The 25,200-nt window shown below is 43.4% G+C and overlaps 1 protein-coding gene across 2 annotated transcripts in view; it reads left to right on the forward strand.

Moving 5' to 3' along the window:
- The window catches only part of LOC139536958 (protein phosphatase 3 catalytic subunit alpha-like), a 52,775-nt gene extending 28,104 nt beyond the window's left edge, over positions 1-24,671 (forward strand). Inside the window, exons 3-14 of one of the 2 annotated variants that reach the window (XM_071337724.1) lie at positions 8,744-8,868; positions 10,292-10,403; positions 11,308-11,453; positions 11,679-11,818; positions 15,627-15,704; positions 15,830-15,924; positions 17,354-17,479; positions 17,884-17,967; positions 20,208-20,292; positions 20,411-20,508; positions 21,106-21,156; positions 22,738-24,671. In XM_071337724.1, coding sequence (XP_071193825.1) covers positions 8,744-8,868; positions 10,292-10,403; positions 11,308-11,453; positions 11,679-11,818; positions 15,627-15,704; positions 15,830-15,924; positions 17,354-17,479; positions 17,884-17,967; positions 20,208-20,292; positions 20,411-20,508; positions 21,106-21,156; positions 22,738-22,922 — 1,325 coding nt within the window. In that variant the 3' untranslated portion in view covers positions 22,923-24,671. The remainder of the gene's footprint in view (positions 1-8,743; positions 8,869-10,291; positions 10,404-11,307; positions 11,454-11,678; positions 11,819-15,626; positions 15,705-15,829; positions 15,925-17,353; positions 17,480-17,883; positions 17,968-20,207; positions 20,293-20,410; positions 20,509-21,105; positions 21,157-22,737) is intronic. The other variant, XM_071337725.1, reaches the window with a different exon arrangement.
- The last annotated feature ends 529 nt before the right edge of the window (positions 24,672-25,200 follow it).

The raw sequence follows: 25,200 nt of genomic DNA on the forward strand, positions 1-25,200 counted from the left end.
AATGTTTTTATATTGTAGTGGACAAAGATGAGAAGAACGTTGGAGCGGCCAAATGGACTGTGTGCAACTCACTATTGAGGTTGGAAGCAATTTTCTACTTATTTTCGTATTTGTTATCAATTCTTTAGTCATTATTATCATTGTAATTATTATTGTAGGCCTATTTAATCATCTAAACCAGTTATTTAAATAGCCTGTGCAAAAAGTGTTTTGTTTGATTTTGTTGAGACATTTTTCTTGGCTAAATTAAGTTCCAAAGGCAGTGCGCACCGGCACACAAAACATTTTTTGATCATTTGTTTTTGTTTTTAAGGACACGTAACTGTGGATCATTTGGCCAATATCGCTTGTTAATTGATGGCGCTGGCAGGGCCCAGTTGTAGTTTTACAGTTGTTGTTTTTCTCCTCTCGGATCTGAACCAGACCCAAACGGGTCTGTTTGGGTCTGTTTTCCACGGTCCTTGTTGGAACGGGGCTGACTGTCCTGGGGTCTATTTGGAACGTGTCTATGTTTTATTTTATTTTTTTAATCTATGCATATGGGGGATCCATTTCCATCTTTTTAGACCCGTGAAGACCTCTAACTGGTATCTCTCTCTCCTAAACCTGGCCCATTATCTGCTCGCATGGAGCAGTGCGCATTTCCTATCTCTCAGGTTGACGTATCTTCCCAGGTCTCTCAACATGGATGCAGATATACGTTCCGGGGGGCATTGTCATGCTAAAAGAGGAAAGGGCCTTCCCCAAACTGTTGCCACAACGTTGGAAGCATAGAATCGTCTAGAATGTCATTGTATGCTGTAGCGTTACGATTTCCCTTCACTGGAACTAAGGGGCCAAGCCCGAACCATGAAAAACAGCCCCAGATCATTATTCCTCCTCCACCAAACTTTACAGTATGCACTATGCATTCGGGCAGGTAGCGTTCTCCTGGCATCCACCAAACCCAGATTCATCTGTCGGACTGCCAGGTGGTGAAGCGTGATTCATCACTCCAGAGAACGCGTTTCTACTGATCCAGAGTCCAATGGCGGCGAGCTTTACACCACTCCAGCCGACGCTTGGCATTGCACATGGTGATCTTAGGCTTGTGTGCGGTTGCTCGGCCATGGAAACCCATTTCATAAAGACATTGCTTCCAGAGGCAGTTTGGAAATCGGTAGTGAGTGTTGCAACCGAGAACAGACCATTTTTAGGCTCTACGCACTTGAGCACTCAGCGGTCCGTTCTGTGAGCTTGTGTTGCCTACGACTATGCGGCTGAACCATTGTTGCTCCTAGACGTTTCCACTTCACAATAACAGCACTTTCAGTTGACCGGGGTAGCTCTAGCAGGGCAGAACTTTGACGAACTGACTTGTTGGAAAGGTGGCATCTTATAACTGTTCCACGTTGAAAGTCACTGAGCTCTTCAGTAAGGCCATTCTACTGCCAATGTTTGTCTATGGAGATTGCATGGCTGTATACACCTGTCAGCAACGGGTGTGACTGAAATAGCCGAATCCACTCATTTGAAGGGGGTGTCCACATACTGTTGTGTATATATAGTGTATACGGATAGGACCAAGGATATCTGCATTGTGAGCAGCTTTTGTATTTCTTTTTTTCTAATCCAGCTCGGTGTAGGGCGCTTTCTAAGCCGCGTCTCTCTCATTGCATCGTGGAGGCTATGTCCCTGGCATATGACACCAAAGAATAATGGTTGCCTAGCGATATGCATACTCACTGACAGCTCCTTGGGCATTGTTCAGGAGCATGACAATTGGTGATACCTGTGCTGCAGCAAGTTGGGGTTCCCCACATACCTTTTGTGAGGTTTTATCACTTGGATGTAACTGCTCCTAGTGTGGATCATAGTGTTCTTATGGCTGGGTCTGGGAGTGGGTGTTAGGCAGCGCGCAGGTTGTGCATTTCTCTGGGTTACCACAGTTTCCTATGTGTTTGAGCCTTGGGCTGCCTGTGGGAGCGGCAGCGTGTAAATTGCGCATTATCAGGGTTACCACAGTTTCCTTTGGGATTGCGCCTTGAGCTGCCGTGGCAGTGCGCGAGTATACAAGTTACTGCAGGTTTCCTGTGGGCTTGAGCCTCCAGCTGCCGTGGTTCATCGGCTCTGGTCGATGCTAGGCAGAGCACGTGTGCGCTATACCGAGTCACGACAGGTGTTCTGTTTTTTTGGGACTTGCGATTCCTTGTACGAGTTCTGACATTTCAGGCTCACAAGGTAAGTATTGTTCTTGGAACCGTGGGGTCTGTGGACTTAGGCTGTAGTGGCAGCGTGTCAGTACACATAGCCAAGTTGCAGCAGGTTCTTGTTCCCTATATGGGGCTCTGACAGTTCAGTCCTCATCAGGCTCTGACAGTTCAGGCTTCTCCGGTAAGTATTAGGGAAAAGGGTGGCTTCCGTAACCCCTTTTTGGAGTTGGTGAAACGTGTGTGTGCTTGGGCTGCCATGGGCCTCCTAGTTTGGTACCATCTGAGCCGGCTTGTGGCGTGATTGTATATCCCTTAGTATGTTATTCCGAGTGACCGATTGAAAGGGAACGTACGGTTATGAATATAATTACTGTTCCCTGAAGGAGGGAACGAGGTATAACATATGTTGGTCCAACATATTTGGGGTCACTGAATTGAGGAAATGAACGGCAGCCCCAGTATTATAGACAGGAAGGCGGGGCTTCCGAGGGCGGGCTCAGCATCCATTGGTCCGTTGGGCGTGATTTCAGTTTTCTTCAGGTGAAAATGATTGGTCGTTGTTTTTCCATAGTATGTTATACCTCGTTCCCTCCTTCAGGGAACAATAGTTATATTCATAAGTGTTCATTCTCTTGTACAGTGACTCCACTCAGCCCACAGCGATGGTAGAGCTGGACAGTCCAGACAAATCCACAGCACTGAGCATGAGCACATCCCAGCGAAAGCTGCTTGGCTGCTAGAGCACCCAGGTGGTTCAAATGGACTAAGATACCCTTTCAAAACACTAGGCACCTTTTGGATATTGTAAATATGAGAAGCAATTGCGAGAGACGGAGAGCGTTTACGTGAGTGTGCATGCCTGTGTTTGTTGTAGATAGATATGTGAAATAGCTTTCTGGTAGTACTGGAGAACAATAATACAAGTAATAGTATTGACCATTACGTCTAATCACATAGCATATAATGTATACCTATTTACCATTACGTCTAATCACATAGCAGGTCGACCTATTTACCATTACATCTAATCACATAGCATATAATGTAGACCTATTTACCATTACATCTAATCACATAGCATATAATGTATACCTATTTACCATTACGTCTAATCACATAGCATATAATGTATACCTATTTACCATTACATCTAATCACATAGCAGGTAGACCTATTTACCATTACATCTAATCACATAGCATATAATGTATACCTATTTACCATTACATCTAATCACATAGTATATAATGTATACCTATTTACCATTACGTCTAATCACATAGCATATAATGTATACCTATTTACCATTACATCTAATCACATAGCAGGTAGACCTATTTACCATTACATCTAATCACATAGCATATAATGTATACCTATTTACCATTACGTCTAATCACATAGCATATAATGTATACCTAATTACAATTACGTCTAATCACATAGCAGGTAGACCTATTTACCATTACGTCTAATCACATATCAAGTAGACCTATTTACCATCAAATCAAATTTATTTATATAGCCCTTCGTACATCAGCTGATATCTCAAAGTGCTGTACAGAAACCCAGCCTAAAACCCCAAACAGCAAGCAATGCAGGTGTAGAAGCACGGAGGCTAGGAAAAACTCCCTAGAAAGGCCAAAACCTAGGAAGAAACCTAGAGAGGAACCAGGCTATGAGGGGTGGGCCAGTCCTCTTCTGGCTGTGCCGGGTGGAGATTATAACAGAACATGGCCAAGATGTTCAAATGTTCATAAATGACCAGCATGGTCAAATAATAATAATCACAGTAGTTGTCGAGGGTGCAGCAAGTCAGCACCTCAGTAGTAAATGTCAGTTGGCTTTACCATGACATCTAATCACATAGCATATAATGTATACCTATTTACCATTACTTCTAACCACATAGCAGGTAGACCTATTTACCATTACATCTAATCACATAACATATAATGTAGACCTCTTTACCATTACATCTAATCACATAGCATATAATGTATACCTATTTACCATTACATATAATCACATAGCATATAATGTAGACCTATTTACCATTACATCTAATCACATAGCATATAATGTATACCTATTTACCATTACATCTAATCACATAGCATATATTGTATACCTATTTACCATTACATCTAATCACATAGCATATAATGTATACCTATTTACCATTACATCTAATCACACAGCATATAATGTATACCTATTTACCATTACGTCTAATCACATAGCATATAATGTAGACCTATTTACCATTACATCTAATCACATAGCAGGTAGACCTATTTACCATTACATCTAATCACATAGCATATAATGTATACCTATTTACCATTACTTCTAATCACATAGCATATAATGTATACCTATTTACCATTACTTCTAATCACATAGCAGGTATACCTATTTACCATTACGTCTAATCACATAGCAGGTAGACCTATTTACCATTACATCTAATCACATAGCATATAATGTATACCTATTTACCATTACTTCTAATCACATAGCAGGTAGACCTATTTACCATTACATCTAATCACATAGCATATAATGTATACCTATTTACCATGACTTCTAATCACATAGCAGGTAGACCTATTTACCATTACATCTAATCACATAGCAAGTAGACCTATTTAACATTACGTCTAATCACATAGCAAGTAGACCTATTTACCATTACATCTAATCACATAGCAAGTAGACCTATTTACCATTACATCTAATGACATAGCAAGTAGACCTATTTACCATTACATCTAATCACATAGCAAGTAGACCTATTTACCATTACGTCTAATCACATAGCAAGTAGACCTATTTACCATTACATATAATCACATAGCAAGTAGACCTATTTATCATTACGTCTAATCACATAGCAGGTAGACCTATCTACCATAAGCATTCTCAAAGCTACTTGTTTATTTGATACGGACTTGACATTAATAATAGACCATTTTCACGCATACTTTATTCATCTTCGTTTTGGCTTATCTTACCAAGTCATTATGAACAGATAGGGTTATACTAACTCACAACACGTGCACAAAAACAACCAGCACACAAAGCCGCTTACTGTACAAACACTCCCATATGCACGAGTCTCACGCACGCACGCATACACAAACCTGCAAACACAACAGCACAGCAAAAGCACACTCACACTCATTGGACATTGCTGGTTCACTCATATACACATCCATATCGGATTTAGTCTGGCCTCTGTCATTAAGACCAGCATTCATGGGATGCTAGATGCAGACTAACTTACATAATACTTCCTCAGCGAGAGAGAGAGACGAGGTTATCTTCTGTACACATCAGCCTTTTCTACTCTTCCCCCATGTCTGAATCCCCCGTCATACTATGGCCATGGAGGGAGAGGAAGGCTGGAGTGAGGCAGTAGAGGACACAGGAACTCACAGTGTACCGTATTACATCAGCAGCTGGTGTCCACTTAGACTGGGCTGTAATGTGAGTCCCGACCCATTTGCTTTGTCAGATAACTGCCTATTTATCCTGTGTTTATACAGGTGATTACATTGAGATTAGAAATCTATTTGTACGGGGGTGCCTGCCTGTCCTTGTTCGTGTGCTATAATTGAGTTAAAAATAGGCACACTGTGTGTCACCGACATTAGGGGCCATAGGTTCTTCTAATTCTAGTTATTTCATTTGGTATTAGTACCCATTTTCATTTCATTCCTGCTCTGAAAAAGGCATTGGTTACCATTGTGCAGCATGTGTTACCAAGGTATACTAGGAGTTGTGAACATGATGAATAGACATAGCCCAATGTACAGATGGCTCCTCCCCTGGCACTGAGTGATTGATTGGTGGGAGATGGTAAATGGAGACGGGATACCTTAGTTACAGTACAGGGGTAGTCCTTCGACCCTCTGGTGAACAAGCGCCACAAACATGAGGGTCATATGCTTCATTTGTTGAGCATGAAATTTGGATGATGTGTGTATCAGTGCAAAGACATTCTTAAGAATAGAGTTGCAAGTGTGGATCTCTATGTAAGACGACTGTATTCTTGCTGTTGCTAGCACTGTCTTTGGATGTCTGTGCTTAGTCTTACGTTTGTGTGTGTGTGTATTTATGCATTCATGTACTACTGTATGTGCGGTGTGCATATGCTATTTGTGCGTGTGCGTGCAAGCATGTGTGCGTGTGTTGATTGCTTTACTCACACAAGCAGAGGCTTCCAGCTTTGAGTGGACAAAAGGCCACAGTGGAGCTGATAGAGGGAGACCGAGGCAGACAGAAGGAGGAGAGGGAGGGTGAGTGGGAGTGAGAGAGTGGTGATGATGAAAGAGAGGAGACGGGGAAAGATGACGAAATGAGATGGAGGTTTAGGCTGTAAAGCCACAGTGTTGAGTACCCAGAGTCCAGTTGTTATTGTCTCCAGGGGATTGGAGTCCCAGCCTCCCACAGTCCCAGCCTCCCAGGCTCCCTACCCAGGCCCAGGGTCCCTGAGCCACACCCACCTCCTACTGGGGGTAGAAAGAGAAAGGCCTCTGGGGGCAAACACCCAGGCAGCATCTCCATGCCAACACCATGCGAGGGCGAGATAAATAAAAACTCCCATTTATTTCATTATTTATTCTCATAAAAATCATATCACCATGGCAACAGGAGTTTGCAACTTCTCTCATCTCTCGCTCTCACACACCCTCTCTCTCTCTCACACTCTGAGAAAATCACTGAGCTGAGAAACAGCATGAATCTTCTACAGTCTAATTTACACAGGAAAAGCATGCATCACACAGGCACTCTCTTTTTCTCAGTACCACACACGCAGACTTACAAGAATGCAGACACACGCACACACACACACATACATACATACACACACACTTTATCATACAATTGAAGTCGGAAGTTTGCATACACCTTAACCAAATACATTTAAACTCAGTTTTTCACAATTCCTGACATTTCATCCAGGTAAAAATTCCCTGTCTTAGGTCAGTTAGGATCACCACTTTATTTTAAGAATGTGAAATGTCAGAATAATAGTAGAGAGAATGATTTATTTTAGCTTTTATTTCTTTCATCACATTACCAGTGGGTCAGAAGTTTACATACACTCAATTAGTATTTGGTAGCATTGTCTTTAAATTGTTTAACTTGGGTCAAACATTTCGGTTAGCCTTCCACAAGCTACCACAATAAGTTGGGTGAGTTTTGGCCCATTCCTCCTGACAGAGCTGGTGTAACTGAGTCAGGTTTGTAGGCCTCCTTGCTCGCACATGCTTTTTCAGTTCTGCCCACACATTTTCTATGGGATTGAGGTCAGGGCTTTGTGATGGCCACTCCAATACCTTGACTTTGTTGTCCTTAAGCCATTTTGCCACAACTTTGGAAGTATGCTTGGGTCATTGTCCATTTGAAAGACCCATTTGCGACCAAGCTTCAACCTCCTGACTGATGTCTTGAGATGTTGCTTCAATATATCCACAAAATTTAGCTTCCTCATGATGCCATCTATTTTGTGAAGTGCACCAGTCCCTCCTGCAGCAAAGTACCCCCACAACATGATGCTGCTACTCCTGTGCTTCACGGTTGGAATGGTGTTCTTCGTCTTGCAAGCATCCCCCTTTTTACTCCAAACATAACGATGGTCATTATGGCCAAACAGTTCTATTTTTGTTTCATCAGACCACAGGACATTTCTCCAAAAAGTACGACCTTTGTCCCCATGTGCAGTTGCAAACTGTAGTCTGGCTTTTTTATGGCGGTTTTGGAGCAGTGGCTTCTTCCTTGCAGAGCGGCTTTTCAGGTGATGCCGATATAGGACTCGTTTTACTGTGGATATAGATACTTTTGTACCTGTTTCCTCCAGCATCTTCACAAGGTCCGTTGCTGTTCCTGAGCGGTATGACAGCTGCGTGGTCCCATGGTGTTTATACTTGTGTACTATTGTTTGTACAAATGAACGTGGTACCTTCAGGCATTTGGAAATTGCTCCCAAGGATGAACCAGACTTGTGGAGGTCTACAATTTGTTTTCTGAGGTCTTGGCTGATTTATTTAGATTTTCCCATGATGTCAAGCAAAGAGGCACTGAGTTTGAAGGTAGCCCTTGAAATACATCCACAGGTACACCTCCAATTGACTCAAATGATGTCAATTAGCCTATCAGAAGCTTCTAAAGCCATGACATTTTCTAGAATTTTCCAAGCTGTTAAAGGCACAGTCAATTTAGTGTATGCAAACTTCTGACCCACTGGAATTGTGATACAGTGAATTATAGATGAAATAATCTGTCTGTAAACAATTGTTGGGAAAAATTACTTCTGTCATGCACAAAGTAGATGTCCTAACCGACTTGCCAAAACTATAGTTTGTTAACAAGAAATTTGTGGAGTGGTTGAAAAACGAGTTTTAATGACTCCAACCTAAGTGCATGTAAACTTCCGACTTCAACTGTATATAAAATGCCCGCTGTGTACTGTATGTAGTGCTAACAGATCCAGTAATAATGTGCTCATCTTTTCTCATGCTGTGGGATTTGATGTTTTGCAGTGTGCGGGGACATCCATGGGCAGTTCTTTGACCTTATGAAGCTGTTTGAGGTGGGTGGCTCGCCGGCCACGACGCGTTACCTCTTCCTGGGAGACTATGTGGACCGGGGATACTTCAGTATCGAGGTAAGAGACCTTTAGACTGGGAGGCATTCCTGTCGTTTCCACATGGAATGAGAGACAAATGGCATCTCTGTCCTGCTGCCTCCCTCCCTGTGCCACTCCGTGTGCTATGCTGCAGCCCGCGCTGCTATAGTGGAGGAGCTATAGTGCACTGAAGCACCGCAAAAACACCAGAGCTGCACTCGATGTCAAGCGGCCAGCTTCCCCCGGAATCTTCCGTGAGGAGGAAGGAGGAATCATCCAATCACATGCAATCGATGCTGACAAGTTGCATTTGCATAAAGGAAGGCTCTCCCGCTGGCCTGAGGGGTTGATTATCCGCAAACAGACTGGCTCCACCAATTCTCATGATTAGCACACTATCTTTATCAGCTGTAAGCAAATCAATGGCTGGGAGTCCTCATCTGATATACACTGAACAAAAATATAAACCTAACATGTAAAGTGTTGATCCCATGTTTCATGAGCTGAAATAAAAGATCCAAGAAATGTTCCATACGCACATGTTTACATCGCTGTTAGTGAGCATTTCTCCTTTGCCAAGATAATCCATTCACCTGACAGGTGTGGCATAGCAAGAAGCTGATTAAACAGCATGATCATTACACAGGTGCACCTTGTGCTGGGGACAATAAAAGGCTACTCTAAAATGTGCAGTTTTGTCACGCAATGCCACAGATGTCTCAAGTTTTGAGGGAGCGTGCAATTGGCATGTTGATAGCAGGAATGTCCACCAGAGCTGTTGGCAGAGAATTTAATGTTCATTAATCTACCATAAGCCGCCTCCAACGTCATTTTAGAGAATTTGGCAGTACGCCGAACCGGCCTCACAACCCACAGATCATGTCTAACCACACCAGCCCAGGACCTCCACATCCGGCTTTTTCAATTAGGGGATCGTCTGAGACCAGACAGCCGATAAATCTGAGGAGTATTTCTGTCTGTAATAAAGCCCTTTTGTGGGGAAAAACTCATTCTGATTGGCTAGGCCTGGCTCCCCAGTGGGTTGGGTTGGCTCCAAGTGGGTGGGCCTATGCCCTCCCATGCCCACCCATGGCTGCGCCCCTGCCTAGTCATGTGAAATCAATAGATTAGGGCCTAATGAATTGTATTTCAATTGACTGGTTTACTTATATGAACTGTAACTCAGTAAAATCGTTGAATTTGTTGCTTGTTGCGTTTTATATATTTTAAATAAAGGTCAATTTTCAGGCCCTTTCTGGTTTGAGCTCAAGGCAGTCATTGATCGTGATACGGTCTGATTTTATATATCCAATGTCATGTTATATAACGTTGACGTTGTTATGGCCAAGCTGCAGCCTGATGCAGGCCTTTTTTCTTAGGTCCCGAACAGTGTATCATATCATTCCGTTTTTTTGTGTGTATGTAAACTGATCTAATAACCCTTTATCTACTCTCTTGACAGTGTGTTTTGTACCTTTGGTCGCTGAAAATCCTCTACCCAAAGACGCTATATTTACTGCGAGGAAACCACGAATGTAGACATTTGACAGAATACTTCACCTTCAAACAAGAATGTGAGTACTCTCCAGAGATGTTCTATTTCTCTGTCATCTCGTGCATTGTTCCCTGAGAGGCTATGAAAGGATTCTTGAAAATGAACGCGTGCAACATTAGAGAGAAGTAGTGGATGGATGGTTCGAGCGGAGGTATCCCATGAGGAGAAGCAGGCAGGAGGCTACAAGTACAGGTAGACCTGGAACCTATTTCCGTATCTTCTCCGGTGGCAGATCACCGTGGTTACCGATGCTGTGAAAGGTTGGGGATTAGAAGTTAATGAAAAAAGACTGCCATGGCATACAGACACACACAAACAAAGATGAAATCGGGCGAGCCTGGGGAGAAGTGTGAGAAGGTGTTGTGATGAATATCCGAGATCCCTTAGCTGGGAAGGAATATGACAGAAGGTAGAGAGGTTCTCTGGGTCTTAGGTGATTTACCCAATAAATTACTGGGAGTTTATATATGAAGTGTGCGACTCTTTATTTTTATAGTTCTCTGGGCCTCTAACATCCATGGAGAAGTGCATGACGGGAGTCATCTTGTTCTTCTCTGCTCTGTCGGATCACACAATACAGTATCTCTTCTTGAGAGAGGATGGTTGGATGTTATTACAAAAAAAACGTATGCACTCACTACTGTAAGTTGCTCTGGCTAAGAGTGCCTGCTAAATGACTCAAACGTAAATGCTTTTGACTGTGAGATATTGTGTCTGCTCTTACTCGGACTGTCTATTCCAGGCTGAAATCTCTCTTGAGCGTGAATCATGCATTAATGTCAATGGACAGCTTATGTAACAGTCAAAGTTATTAGCCCGTATCTCACATCAGGATTCCACCTCGATGGATGACTTGCGTGGTCCCTGTCTGTATCGTTGCACTGATCCAGTTGTCTCTGTCTGTCGCTCTCTGTGGTGGACAGGTAAAATCAAGTACTCGGAGCAGGTGTATGACTCATGCATGGACGCTTTTGACTGCCTTCCCCTGGCTGCCCTCATGAACCAGCAGTTCCTGTGTGTCCATGGAGGACTCTCACCAGAAATACACAACTTAGATGACATAAAGAAGGTATTGAACTACCACCGTGGCACTGACAAGCCATGCATAGGAATATCAAGTTAACTGTGTTTCACGTCTTTGCATACTTCAGTACAGCACTCGTGCATTTTGTGTATGTATTTTGTGTGTGAGTGCATGCGTGAGTACCTGTGTACGTGCGAGAGTGTTGTTTTTGTGTTTGAATATTTGCGTATTTGCTCCGGTTTGAATTCAGTATGTTTTTCTCTGCTGTAGATAGACCGGTTCAAGGAGCCTCCAGCGTTTGGGCCCATGTGTGACCTACTGTGGTCTGACCCTCTGGAGGACTTTGGCAATGAGAAAACCCAGGAGTACTTCAGCCACAACACAGTCCGAGGCTGCTCCTACTTCTACAGGTCAGCTCTCTCTCGCTCCACCTCAACACTTTCTTTCTTTCATAACTAGTCCTCGTGTTTTTGAGATGTCAATTATCCCACTCTGGATCTGTCGACCAAACAATTACCTCCAAACCAAACAGCACGGATCCTATCTCAAATTGTACACACACGGGGAAATACAGCACATACACAGCCCCGATGTGCATCTGTGTTGCCGTGGTTCTGTATCCTGTCAGCCATAGTGTGTGCCGTTTGTATGTCATGTCTGTGTGAGATGCAGCCGCTGCACTGACCTACATTCTGTGTGCCGAGGGTATTTGGGCGGAAAGCCTGGGATGTATAGGGGCTGCATTCGGTAGGCTCTCAGTAGGTGCTCAGAGCACGGCCGTTATTCGTTTCTTTTCTTTCCTGCCCAAAATCTTTGAACACTTAAATATTTCACACGCCGATGACAACTTAGATGGGGCGTGGCTGTAGGGAGGGGTAGAGGGGATGGTGGTGGTAGGATGGGATGGATGGAGATTTTGGTACAATACATGGCTGTGGTAGGTGAACACATCCTCATAAGAGGCTTTTTTTTTTACACACATAAGCAAGTGCACACCTCAGGTCATTGGTCAGTCAGTTTGAGAGGGGGCATATGGGATCCCTGGGGATTAGTAGGTGTTATTGGTGAATCTCAGCTGGCTTATGTCCATATTGTAAAGGCTTTGTGTCCTTTTGTGGACTGTATCATTCTGACTGACCACAGCAATACATTAAGGGAACTATCAGACAGCCACATAACACTGTATGTAGTCCCACCCGGCATCCTTGTTGTTAGGTGGTGGACTGTGCTTTTGATATGATGAGGTGAAAGACCTACGGTCTGGTTTGTCAGTGAGGAGTTACAATAGTGTCTCTGGGGGAACAGTTCAGTAGTGCTTCTCATCTGTCACTCTGTAACCCGACGCCTTCAGCACCTGAAGGTTTCAGCACTACAGTGGTCCAGAGAAACGCCTCAGGAGCCAAATCTGACACAGACACGAGAGACCGACCTTCTCTGACCAACTGAGCCATGGATTTAAAAAACTGCAGCACATTTGGGTACAAATGCACAATCAATATGCAGGCTTGAGTCATCAGTATGTGCATAAACATTGTTTATAACCATGGTGAAAGTAATCTCCTGTTATTTTCAGATGTTTCTATCATTTACCACAGCAATTTGCAGGTTCTATTCATGCTGATTGTAGTCTCTCTTTTTTTATGTTCATGATCTCATTGTATATAGTGAAAGTAGCATAGGGAAGCACTGTCATAATTAGTCCGAGAGCTAGCTAGCAACCAGGGGCAGATTAAGAAATCATAGGCCCTGGGGCTTTGTTTTTTTTTTATAACCTTTCCACCCTAACCGGCCCACCATCATTTTCTGTAAACAAATCCCTGCGCCAAGATGCAATTGGATGCGTGGTAAATTTACTGTTGAAGAGAAGAAAAAAAACGTTATAATAAAACCATAATTGTTTTTTTTATTTTTTAACTAGGCAAGTCAGTTAAGAACAAATTCTTACTTACAATGACAGCCTATGAACAGTGGGTTAACTGCCTTGTTAAGGGGCAGAACAACAGATTTTTCACCTTGTCAGCTCAGGGATTTGATCTGGCAACCTTTTGGTTACTGGCCCAACGCCCAACCCACTAGGCTAACTGCCATGACACAGATAGGTTACAGTTGAGCAGAGGCATATTTAGGATCCCCCCCCCCCCAAAAAAATCTGCCTTTTATAAACGCATTTCATGCAGTTCTAAGTAATGTACATGACAGAAGACATTAGCGAAATCTTTTCTAATACCACACATATGACCGAAATAACTGGCTACACTGACACTGACAGACTGAGATCAATATGGTCTTGAATTTAACAAACAATAGCCCAGGCCAATGAAGCGACACACAGAATGTACAATATTAGGAGGCAATATATACTGTATATACAGTATATATTGGCTACTAAATCAAAATTCCAGTTGTACGCTGACTCCCAAGTGGCGTAGCGGTCACTGCAAGGCACTGCATCTCAGTGCAAGAGGCCTCACTACAGACCCTGGTTCGAATCCAGGCTGTATCATATCCGGCCTTGATTGGGAGTGCCATAGGGCGGCGTACAATTGGTCCGGTGTTTGGCCATCATTGTAAATAATGTGTTCTTAACTGACTTGCCTGGTTAAATAAATAACATTTAAATAACCTATGATGAAGATATAGGCTATTCACGGTGATGGGCCTAAGTGCTCGTTGTGGCAATAGCCAATCTCAAGATGAGCTACTTTGAAAAACAGTGTTGCTGTTAGCTACAAAATAAGTTATATTGGTTCTACAGACAGATTAGTCTTCTCTTTTCAGCAGTAGGCATTTGCTTTCCAAACTTGACGTTTTTCCTGATTTGTATTTTGAAATCTGCAAAAGGTAAACCGGTTTTTGCTTTGTCATTATGGGGTATTGTGTGTAGATTGACGAGGGAAAAATGCATCTGATAAGTTTTAGAATAAGGCTGTAACGTAACAAAATGTGGAAAAAGCCAAGGGGTCTGAATACTTTCTGATGGCACTGTATATAATATATACTGTATATCGTTCCTTCATCAGCCCCAGTAAGCCCCTACGTTAATCTTGCCCTGCTAACATCCACCACTGTTGTTTCCAAAATTGCCACCTTCGTTGGTCCTTTCAATCCCTGTGAATATGCCTGCAGAAGAAACACACCGACACACACTATGATTTTTAACCATATACACATCCTGGCTTCTTAACGTCTGTTAAGCTCATAGATTGAGAGGTAAAATTGGAGCTTCAGGAACTGGAATGGAATGGAGCTGAATCTCTATCAGCATCTCGGTCTGTCTGGATCAGCAGGATGGGGTGAGATACAGAGGGGGGTGGATATATTAGATACTGCTAGTGGGGAATCAACTCCACTAGCAACTGCTGTTGTGAGGTTAAAGGAGAGGAATGTAGAGGAGATGAGAGGGGGAGTAGGCGAGTACACGGGGATCTCCTACTCCACACCAGGCGGTTGAAATGCACCGTGGGTGAGGCGGAGTCGAGCGTGGAATAAAAGAAGGGCCAGTATCAACTCAACACTGCCGTCTATCCCACAATCCCCCTGGGGCTCTGCAATGAGCTGTTGCTATGACAACTCACTCCTCCAGCCCAAACCGGAGCGAGTGATAGGAAGAGGGAGAGCTACAAGGGAAGGAGTGATCTGTGAAGAGGGAGAGAGGCGGAGGACCAATGCTGTCAAGCAGGCCGTCTCGTTAACAGTACGCCTAAAGGATGGTGGAAAATGTCCTAATCCTCACGACTTCCTGTCGGGTAGAACTGACAGCCAGTTAGCCGTCAAATGAGAGCTGACATGATGGTTTGTTGTGTTTTTTAAGGCCCAGTGAGTGGCATTAAGTTGCTTTGGGCGACCTGTGAGCCATGTGCTGGGCTGGGATGGGCTGTTACATCTCGCATCATGCTGAGCAGTGATCTGATAACAGCACACTGACGACTGCTGATGCTCTGCTCTATTTTCTTTTAGGACAATGTCGATGTTCTACTCTGTGGCTGGACCAGGGGTGTCATGCTCGTGTCATGCTCGTTTCGTGAATGTAATATGCAGAAAATAATGTTTTGTATTCAGTTGAATGTAATGTGTATGCTCTGTCACACAATACTTCTGCATTCGGCACGCTGTTCAATTCCATAGGTCAGGCTGTGTTGCACTGCGATGTGTGTCAAACAGTGTGAATGTATATATGACATCCCTAAACCCTCTATCTCTCTCGTTTCTGCCTTGCAGTTATCCAGCTGTATGTGAGTTCCTACAGAACAATAACTTATTATCAGTCATCCGAGCACATGAAGCACAAGATGCTGGGTAAGTACCCACACACACCTCTCTCTCTCTCACACACACACTTTTCAGTAGCTTTTATACAATTGATGATTCATCCAGATTATTAACCTGGAAACACCTCCCACTCTCTCTGTGGTGTCCAATAGCTACCGGATGTACCGAAAGAGCCAAACCACCGGCTTCCCTTCCCTCATCACCATCTTCTCAGCGCCAAACTACCTTGATGTTTACAACAACAAAGGTCAGTCTATCTGCTCCATGTATTTGTGGTGCTACTTTACGAATCTCTGTGAACCAGTAAATATTTGTAGGGAATGTATGCTGGAGCAAGTGTTGGCTGGTGGGTGGTGTTCAATGTGTGGCTGGTGGAGATGGATAGTGGGACATGGGGAGAGCGTGGGAGGGACTGTCGGTATGACTGACTGTCTCCATGTGGCTTTATCTCTCCTGATGGAACTGTAACGGCATTTCTGGGGCTCAAGAGGGGCACCTAGTGGTTGATCATCGCATCTCATCTCTCTCTATGGGTCTCTGCCTGTCTCTTTCTTCCTGTGCCTCTGTTTCTCTCTCACTCTGTCTCTGTGTTTCTGTGTCTGTCTCTCTCTCACACGCAAACACATATCAAGATGTGCACCCCCATAAGACTAAGAATGTTGCTACACGGCATTTTTGGGGCTCAAGAGGGGCACCTAGTGGTTGATCTCATCTCATCTCTCTCTATGGGTCTCTGTCTGCCTCTGTTTCCCTCTCACTGTCTCTTTCTGTGTCTGTCTTTGTCTGTTTCTGTGTCTCTCTGCCTCTGTTTCCCTCTCACTCTGCCTCTGTCTGTCTCTGCCTCTGTGTCTCTGTGTCTCTGTGTTTCTGTGTCTGTCTGTCCCTGAGTGTCTGTGTCCGTCTCTCTCTCACACGCAAACACATATCAAGATGTGCACCCCCATAAGACTAAGAATGTTGCTCCTAGTATCTCCTTGCCACTCTGAAGAGCCAGTGTGTTATACGAGCTCTACTCTTGGTTTCATTTTTTGATTATTAGATGTCTTTCATTGTGGTGGTGTTTTATACAGTCATTCAAAGAACGTGTGTTTTTCGATGTCATGGATTGTGTTACAATTTTTTGTAAAAAGGATCCTTCCTAAAGCATATATTTGTCAAGAGACGAAACTCCTATATCAAGCTTATACAGTATATAGTGGGAGTAGCATTGTCATAATTATCCTAGTGCTAGCTAGCATCAGCCGCTGCTGCTGTTTCAAATACATGCAACAACAACAAAACATCAAAAAATCAATCTCTGTGAATATCCCTGGGGAAGAAGCACATCAGATGCTTTGTGTTCTGTCTGCAACTGAAGGCATTAAACGTTGGTGTGAGAGGGGTGAAAAAACCATGGCGTCTTGGGACTTGACAGGATTTCGAACGCATTTCCATGCATACGCTCGCAGCAAAATAAACCATGCTGCGTCATTGACATAGGAGGGGGCTCCAAATGGAGAATGTGATATTGAACCGTGAGCTGGAAGACATACAGGGCTTTAATAATGTATCACTCAACACACTGATGGTCATTTGTACTGTATTGTTTCTGTACATCTATGTTTTGTGTAGTATGTGTGTGTCCATGTAGAAATGTTTATGTTACCGTGACCCCCTCAGTTGTTCTCCCTCCACAGCTGCAGTGCTGAAGTATGAGAACAACGTGATGAACATCAGGCAGTTCAACTGCTCTCCTCATCCCTACTGGCTGCCCAACTTCATGGACGTGTTCACCTGGTCCCTGCCCTTTGTGGGGGAGAAAGGTACCACCACCACCCGCTCTTATTCATGAGTAGCGCATTTATCTGTGTAATGACTAATGAGTACAGTGGTGTTTTAATACTGGTTCATCACACTGCGCTAAGTTAGGGGTTCCCAAACCTTTTCTGCACACAACCCCAAATTGACACACAAAAAAATGCAGGGGATCACTTTTGGAAATGTTTTATTTATTTTCCTGACGCCAAGTTTGTGTTAAAAATCATCTTAATTTGATAGTATAGACTATGTTTGTATAGACTAACATTCAGCGCAACATATGCAGGCTCTTAGACTGCTACGATATGCAATGACTGTGTCCTTCCTCTATTGACCCTCTTACTACATTTGATCATAAACAAATATGTACGGCAGCACCCTCATCTGAGAACCTTTGACCCTTGTCCAGTCACAGAGATGCTGGTGAACGTGTTGAGCATCTGCTCTGACGACGAACTCATGAATGACGGAGACGACCAAGAGATCCTTGATGGTGAGTCACTCATATACTGTACTGTTAAGAGTCCAATGCAGCCATTAAAAAAAAAAAATATCAATATCAAAGCATTTCTGGGTAACAATGAAGTACCTTACTGGTCAAAAAGAAACAAAAAATGCTTCTTAGCAAAGAGCAATTTCTCAAGCAATACTTTTGCTAGGACTGTCGGAGTGGTCTGAGTGGGGAGGGGAAAACTGAGAACTAGCTGTTATTGGCAGAGAGGTTTGGAACTCTTTCTTATTGGTCTATTAATGAATTTAATTGAATTCAGGTGGTCTTTTCATACAGCTCTTACACTGAAAGGGCATTGTCATAATTTTCACAGTATTATTATCCAACCTCAGAGTGTGGAAATATATACACTACCGTTCAAATGTTTGGTCACTAAGAAATGTCCTTGTTTTTGAAAGAAAAGCAATTTTTTTGTCCATTAAAATATCATATTGATCAGAAATACAGTGTAGACATTGTTAATGTTGTAAATGACTATTGTACCTGTAAATGGCTCATTTCTTTTTTTAATAGAATATCTACATAGGCGTACAGAGGCCCATTATCAGCAACCATCACTCCTGTGATCCAATGGCACGTTGTGTTAGCTAATCCAAGTTTATCATTTTAAAAGGCTAATTGATCACTAGAAAATCCTTTTGCGATTATGTTAGCACAGCTGAAAACTGTTGTGCTGATTAAAGAATCAATAAAACTGGCCTTCTTTAGACTAGTTGAGTATCTGGAGCATCAGCGTTTGTAGGTTCGATTACAGGCTCAAAATGGCCAGAAACAAAGACCTTTCTTCTGAAACTAGTCAGTCTATTCTTGTTCTGAGAAATTAAGGCTATTAAATGTGAGAAATTGCCAAGAAACTGAAGATCTCGTACAACGCTGTGTACTACTCCCTTCACAGAACAGCTCAAACTGTCTCTAATCGAAATAGAAAGAGGAGTGGGAGGCCCCGGTGCACAACTGAGCTAGAGGACAAGTACATTAGAGTGTCTAGTTTGAGAAACAGACGCCTCACAAGTCCTCAACTGGCAGCTTCATTAAATAGTACCTGCAAAACACCAGTCTCAACGTCAACAGTGAAGAGGCGACTCCGGGATGCTGGCCTTCTAGGCAGAGTTGCAAAGAAAAAGCCATATCTCAGACTGGATAGTAAAAAGAAAAGATTAAGATGGGCAAAAGAACACAGACATTGGACAGAGGAACTCTGCCAAGAAGGCCAGCATCCCGGAGTCGCCTCTTCACTGTTGACATTGAGACTGGTGTTTTGCGGGTACTATTTAATGAAGCTGCTAGTTGAGGACTTGTGAGGCGTCTGTTTCTCAAACTAGACACTCTAATGCACTTGTCCTCTTGCTCAGTTGTTCCCCGGGGTCTCCCAATCCACTTTCTATTCTGGTTAGAGACAGTTTGCGCTTTTCTGTGAAGGGAGTAGTATACAGCGTTGTACGAGATCTTCAGTTTCTTGGCAATTTCTCACATGGAATAGCCTTCATTTCTCACAACAAGAATAGACTGACGAGTTCAGAAGAAAGGTCTTTGTTTATAGCCATTTTGAGCCTGTAATCGAACCCAAATGCTGATGCTCCAGATACGCAACTAGTCTAAAGCAGGCCAGTTTTATTGCTTCTTTAATCAACACAACAGTTGTCAGCTGTGCTAACATAATTGCAAAAGGGTTTTCTAATGATCAATTATCCTTTTAAAATTATAAACGTGGATTAGCTAACACAACATGCCATTGAAACACAGGAGTGATGGTTGCTGATAATGGGCCTCTGTACGCCTATGTATTCCATTTAAAATCAGCCGTTTCCAGCTACAATAGTCATTTACAACATTAGCAATGTCTACACTGTATTTCTGATCAATTTGACGTTATTTTAATGGACCAAAAAAAATGTGCTTTTCTTTCAAAAACAAGGACATTTTTAAGTGATCCCAAACTTTTGAACGATAGAGTATATAATACACAGGACAAATCAAGTTTTTGACTGCACTAGGCCTTTAAGAATCCATTCGTGCTGTAGTGTATCACATTCCCCTCCCTGGCATAGATCCTGATAAACAATTTAAATACAATGTATGTGTACAGTATATTAAATGGCTTCTGGGTATTTGTTTGTTATGAGGGGCTCTTTGAATTACCTGTAAAGAATAGAAATGGATCACTTCAATGTGGCCCATAGACTCACTCCTGAGATCTGAAAATGAGTGTTCTCTCTTTCTAGCCAACGCAGCTGCAGCTCGGAAGGAGGTCATCAGGAACAAGATCCGCGCCATCGGGAAAATGGCCACGATGTTCAAAGTGCTTCGGTGAGAATGTTCTTCACCTCACTTCACATGAGCTGGTACACATCTCTAATGCGGAATATGGATGCTCTTTGTGGATGCCCTCTGACCTGTGTGTGGTGATGTGTGTGTCGTCCTGCAGGGAGGAGAGTGAGAACGTGTTGACGCTGAAGGGCCTGACGCCTACTGGCATGCTGCCCAGTGGGGTGCTCTCTGGGGGAAAACAGACTCTGCAGAGTGGTGAGGACCAGGCCCAAGCCAGGCCATGGCTTTTCTATCCTCCCTCCCCCCGTCCCGCCTGCCCTCTCCTCGTCTCCCACCCTGTCTATCCGTTCCTCTTTCTATCACTGTGACTCTTACTCTCTTTCTGTCACAGTCTCCGTCGCTCTCCATCTCTCCCTGGGTCTTTGTCTTCGTATCCGTCCTCTGGTCCCTTTGTTTCTGACCCAGGTTTGTGCAGCCACCCGTGACTCTGGAGGACTGCAGATTCTGCCCTCTTTAGCTATAGCTCGACACTAGAGAGAGAGAGACAGTCATCTCACCTGTATTCACTCCCATCGAGTTGCTCTTTGAAAAGCTGGGTGAGGTGTCTGTGGGCCTCCAGAGTCACTCTAGCCCAGCCCTGGGGTGTTCCCCAGTCCTTTGGTCACTCAGTCTGTTGTGTTCTACAGAGACTGGAGTGGGCTGCTGATCCAGCCTGCCTGGCTGTGTTGCTGGGTTACATGTGTGTCTCGCTGGTCTCTGGCCAGCTGCCTACCTACCGCCGGGGGGCTGCATTCTACATTTGCATGGCTTTGTCAGAAGTAACTCGCTACCCTCCTTTCCCCCTCCCCCCAGCCACCACCGAGGCCATCGAAGCCATCGACACAGAAACTGAGGACGGAGAAGGTAAAGCTGCGTCCCCCACCCCACCCCTTTCAGCAGGACATGCACTGGGTCAACTACCCATCAGTGACAATAGCCGTTCATATTCAGCCTGCGTCGAACATCTCAGGGGGACAGTTGGTTTAGAGTGGGTAGCACGGAACTTTGCAGTACCTTGATTACCAGATATGTCAACTATATCAGTTATGATATAAGGGTCAGGATATATAACAATAATTACATGGTGTGCTCATGAAAAACAACGCTTTTTCACAACTTTGATACCTTCCATAAAAATACAAATGCACATATATTAACAAATATACCGGTACATATAAACACATGGATTTGTATGGAAGTAATTTAAGCCATGCAAAGTGAGGTGCTACCAAGAGATGCATGATGGTTTCGGGTGCCTTTTTATGCTCAGGCATGATTCCTTCTTTTATTTTGGGGATTTGGCTTATCTCCCGCCCCCATCTGGTTGAAAGATGCATCGCATGCAGGGAGAACAGGACACAGGTGAGAGCGCTAAGGTGAAATACAGTATCCATCATGATGTCAACCGAATGATATCATGAGCGTGATGCTATCTGTGTGAACCATCGAGTCCCTGGACACTTAGTACCCATTTGACAGCTGCAGTTAAACAACTGCCTGCATCACGACAGGGTTGTGATGAACTAACACACTATCAGGACTACGTATGTAGCAGCGGAGGCTGCTGAGGGGAGGATGGCTCATAATAATGTGTAGAATGGAGTCAATGGAGTGGTATCAACCACATGGAAACCAAGTCTTTGATGTGATTGATACTATTCCATTGACTCCATTCCAGACATTATTATGGGCCGTCCTCCCCTCACCAGCCTCCACTGGTATGTAGTATGACATGCTTATGCCATGTAGCTGGTACTGTAATGTCACGTTGGCTTCATGATGCATAATAATAACAACCGTAAAAGAAGGGTGCCCTTCAGGTAAAGGAGGGTGCTATTGTGGTAAACAAGGCTCCCATTTTAGTAAAGGAGGGTGCCATTCTAATAAACTAATGTGCTATTCTAGTAAACGAGGGTGCCATTTGAGTAAAGGAGGGTGCTGGGTGCTATTGTAGTAAACAAGGGTGTCATTCTAGTACAGGACACGAGGGTGCTATTATAGCCATGGTTGTTTCTCTGAGTGGCTGGGTGAGTCGTTGACTCATTATCTCAGATGTTTCTCTTAGAAGAGCCTGTGAACACCCCACGGGTTCTGATATCACTCTGTCCACAATTAAATCTTATTCAAATCGTCTTCGTCTTACTCAAAGCTGTGTTCAGACGTTCTCTCTAGACGCGTGTCAAATGATGTTTGAAATCACAATGCTAGCTTGTACTGCTGTGTGACACGAGAACGCTATGTTTAAGGGACTGAAATACTGTAATGTTCTATTATGTTCAGGCCCAGTGTGGTACTTCCCAATAATATTTGTATCATATGAGCGTGCACCAAGAGGAATTTCAAAGGATTTCAAATCCAGGCTTATTATTTATGAATGCTGTCATGAGACAGTGATTCTGATCCCCTGTGTGTCCCCTCTCTCCTCCCACCTGTCCCTCCCCTCAGCCATCCGTGGGTTCTCTCCCCAGCATAAGATCGCCAGCTTCGCGGAAGCTAAGGGGCTAGACCGTATCAACGAGCGCATGCCACCCCGCAGAGTCGGGGTCAACCACGTGGGACAGTCCATGGGGAAGATGAACATGTCCGAGGCCAACGGCACCGACGACAACGACAATGGCAATGTCCAGTGATGCTGAGGCCCGCCCCAGAGCTCATGCTACTGCTGCGCCGTGCGACAAGACATCGCCAAAATCGTGATATCAGAACTCAGAATAAAGATACAACAAAACACAGACACAACACATCTGCATCTACCGCTGCTGCGCCTACATCCAATTAGAGAAACGAATCAAATGTTAAAGTCTCTTGTACAAATGGGTAAGGTGGTATATTTTTTGACGCCAGGTCACCACATGGGGGAACTGAGCTCAGAAGGGGAGGTTTTCCCGCTCTGTGGTCTGTGGATTGGGAGGGGGTAGTGGGGTCAGAGATTAGGGAAGGGACATGGAGAAGAGGCGAGCGGGGCGGGATGCAGGGGAACTTGTTGGGATGAAGGCCAGGGGGTATGGTCCTGTGGGTGTGTCTGCTGTTCCCTTTCTCAGTCCAATCGCAGACCGAGTAGGCAGGGTTTAGAGTCCCGAACTCTCTCCCATGTCCGCTACATCCTCAAAGGGTCTGATACGAGACACTCATGTACAGTACCCATGCCACACACACATTTTACTATTTTGATTAAGAGTTTCACTCATGAACTCATCTCATACAGAAATAATCTCGCTACTCAACATGTTTTGCTACTAGTAGTAATAAAAACAAATACAAAAAGACAAAATGTTATTTGTAAGAAAGGGCATTTGAGAAGAAAAATATGTACATTTTACTACTTGCAATGCAATCTTACCTGAGAACTTTTCTTTCTTGATTTATTTTGTGGTAAGACGCCATGAGCCTGCAGAGGGTAGGGGTGGAACGTGGGCTTGACTGTGGCCGCTCCACCAACCAAAGCCACAGTCTGTCATGTTTAGGGGCTGCAGTTCCAGCTACCTTCTACCTACCTTCTACCTGATTGTTTTTCACTTGCCTGTAACTAAAGAGAGAGAATGCATATGGTATGTCAAATCTGCTGTCGCAGTAAAAAAAAAAATCTTATATCTATATATATAATTCATTATAAAGATGGACAATAACAAAGATAATGATTTTTAACAGCATCTACGTTATGGAACGCATCAATGCATGCAATTAAGTTCCTTATTGATATGTACAATTTTTATTGTGATGTGTTTCAATAGAGTAGACTTGAATTATTTCCCTCTTCAACGATATTTTTTTATTTTTTATATATCATTTTTCATTCTTGGTTCCTTTTGATTTGTTTTTGTACATTTTTTCATCAATATTATTTTTAATTTTATTACTGTTTTGTATTTTTATATTGTTTCGCTCTACAGGCACAGATGCTCTCTTTTTAAGGTGTGAAGCCTTGTTTTTTTTCTGTTCTGTTGGTGTACAGAAGTTATTCAATCGTTTGAATGAACATATTACTCCGTGATAAGCAACATTCAGGCTACCAAAGCATGCTCGCATGGTTTGTTCAAATGTAAACAAATTGGACATAATGAAAATCCTGTGTCTCACTTTCTTTTAAAAGGAAAAAATATATATTCTCATTATAGTTCTTGATGATATTCTTATGATTCTAACGATTAAGCTTACAGTTTTTTTCCCCCCTTCCACTGTTTTCTGACCCTTGATTGGTCTAGACATGGTTTATTTCAAAGAAGGAATTTCATGGATTTTAACTTGTGACAATTTTTCTTGTAATTTTCTCTGGAACTAATTTTTGGCATTTGAATTCCTAAACGATACACATATTGTAAGCATGCCCTATGGGACAAATCACATTTTTTACTCTTGAATAAAATATGCATGACCCAATAGTGTGGCTTCCAGTTTCTTATCAATAGATAGGAAATGTGTGCAACATGATGTAAATAGGATGCCTTTTCACAATTTATGCGAAGCCTAAACAGCATGCTCTGCGTGATGAAGTGTGTGTGTCTGCTGCGCATATTTCAACTTCTGCTTTTAAAAATCCACCTCTAAAAACAAGTCTCTCACCGTTGCCGCCTGCTATAGACCACCATCTGCCCCCAGCTGTGCTCTGGACACCATATGTGAACTGATTTCCCCCCATCTATCTTCAGAGCTCGTGCTGCTAGGTGATCTAAACTGGGACATGCTTAACACCCCAGCCATCCTACAATCTAAGGTTGAAGCCCTCAATCTCACACAAATTATCAATGAACCTACCAGGTACCACCCCAAAGCCGTAAACACGGGCACCCTCATAGATATCATCCTAACCAACTTGCCCTCTAAATACACCTCTGCTGTTTTCAACCAAGATCTCAGCGATCACTGCCTCATTGCCTGCATCCGTAATGGGACAGCGGTCAAACGACCTCC

Source organism: Salvelinus alpinus, chromosome 13, assembly GCF_045679555.1.
Source record: "Salvelinus alpinus chromosome 13, SLU_Salpinus.1, whole genome shotgun sequence".
Lineage (NCBI taxonomy): Eukaryota > Metazoa > Chordata > Actinopteri > Salmoniformes > Salmonidae > Salvelinus > Salvelinus alpinus.